Source organism: Rhagoletis zephyria, unplaced genomic scaffold, assembly GCF_001687245.7.
Source record: "Rhagoletis zephyria isolate East Lansing unplaced genomic scaffold, Rhagoletis_zephyria_1.1 Rzeph_scaffold_46372, whole genome shotgun sequence".
Lineage (NCBI taxonomy): Eukaryota > Metazoa > Arthropoda > Insecta > Diptera > Tephritidae > Rhagoletis > Rhagoletis zephyria.
In genome coordinates this window covers 1-1,450 of record NW_016203427.1, presented here as the reverse complement: position 1 = coordinate 1,450, position 1,450 = coordinate 1, and the positions used below count along the sequence as shown (strand labels likewise).

Below are 1,450 nucleotides of genomic sequence, written 5' to 3'. Positions count from 1 at the left end.
TATCACCCCGTGTTATTCTCATACTTCAAGGAAAAGTTAAGTTTCTTCTGTGTGCCACCGTGTATTTTCTTTAACTGCATCTACAAACCAGGCTATACTTAGTAAATTTTTTATATAAAATACTTCCAGATAGTTGCTTCTCCATACTCAAATGCAATGTAGTTAAAATATATTAAGGAACATCATAAAAGTAGGAATACTTTGGGATTTTTAACTTTTTGATATTTTCTTCCCCAACTTTGACTATCTCTGGTGAAAAAAAAATGTACTGAGCTATATCTTTACATTACATAAAAAAATTTATCATTTAATAAAAATTTCAAGGTGCCACTCTTACTGTGTCGAGTAGAAAAAAAGTTATAGCAGCTTTTGTGGGCAAAAGACTGAGACACGCTAGAATGTATTTAATAGATTTAAGTCCCTATTACGGTTTACAACTCGACTCAGTTGAATTGAAATTGAAACACCTCAACTTTAAAACAACTTAACTCTTTTTTGGCATTACGAATTACAACTCACTTCAGTTGAAGTTCTATTGATGTTGCCAACCTAAAACAGTGACAATTTGACAGATAATTAAACAGATGATGAGTTTGTGGAGAAAAATGAAAACAATATACTTTACTCAATGTTCACGACAGTGTTTTTTTTTAATAAAAAGTAAAATGGACATAAGCGTTGATTTATTTTACAACGATGAAAATGTTGGTCCCAAAACTGATGTGCTGCGTATACGAAAAAGGCTTCGTGATCACTCGAATCCTTTGGAACTTCCAAGAACCAAGTAAGAAAAATTGTAGCGAAAATTGAATGGCATTTTAATAATGTATTTTTTTTGCAGATTCATAAGCTACTTTCGTTTAAATAAGGAAGCATTTGCCTTTTTGCTAAACGAGATGGAGGAACACTTCCAGAAACGTGTGCGAGGAACGGCTGTACCTCCCATATTGAAATTATGTGCAACTCTCAGGTTCCTTGCTGACGGCAGTTATCAAAAGTGCAGTGGAAATGATTTTAATGTTGGACTGGCGCAACCTACAATATCTGTAGTTATTAAGGAGGTTTTAAATATAATTGAGCAGCATATTTGTGGAAAATGGATTACAACCCAAATGACTGAAGAGGAGCAAAAGCGTCAAAAATTGCATTCTATTCAAATAGCGGATTCCCCCAAGTAGTGGATTGTATCGATGGGACTCACGTTGGCATCATTTCACCAAAAAAAAAGAAATGCAACATCTTTATCTAAACAGGAAAGGCTACTACTGTTTAGACGTCATGATTGTAAGTGAAAATGTAAAAAGCAAATAATACTTTAAAAGAAAATGGTAATGACATCTATTTCGATTTTAAGCTTTGCGATTACAAAATGGCTATCCGGTATGTGGATGCTAGGCACGTGGGCGCAAATCACGATACCTTTGTTTTTAACGTAAGTGATTTGAAAGAG

The 1,450-nt window shown here is 33.9% G+C and overlaps 1 protein-coding gene across 1 annotated transcript; it reads left to right on the top strand.

Annotated features, from left to right (window-relative positions):
- The first annotated feature begins 665 nt into the window (after positions 1–665).
- On the top strand, positions 666–1,178 carry LOC108355502 (uncharacterized). The gene is made up of 2 exons (XM_017606664.1): positions 666–784; positions 842–1,178. Exons 1-2 carry the CDS (start codon positions 666–668, stop codon positions 1,176–1,178), a joined length of 456 nt encoding a protein of 151 aa, XP_017462153.1.
- Positions 1,179–1,450: the final 272 nt, after the last annotated feature.

Bases quoted from the DNA above. Each gene is read 5' to 3' on its own strand.
- LOC108355502 (XM_017606664.1), top strand. From the start codon at position 666: ATGGACATAAGCGTTGATTTATTTTACAACGATGAAAATGTTGGTCCC. The intron at 785-841 runs GTAAGAAAAATT...TTTTTTTTGCAG, and splicing joins TTGGAACTTCCAAGAACCAA to ATTCATAAGCTACTTTCGTT.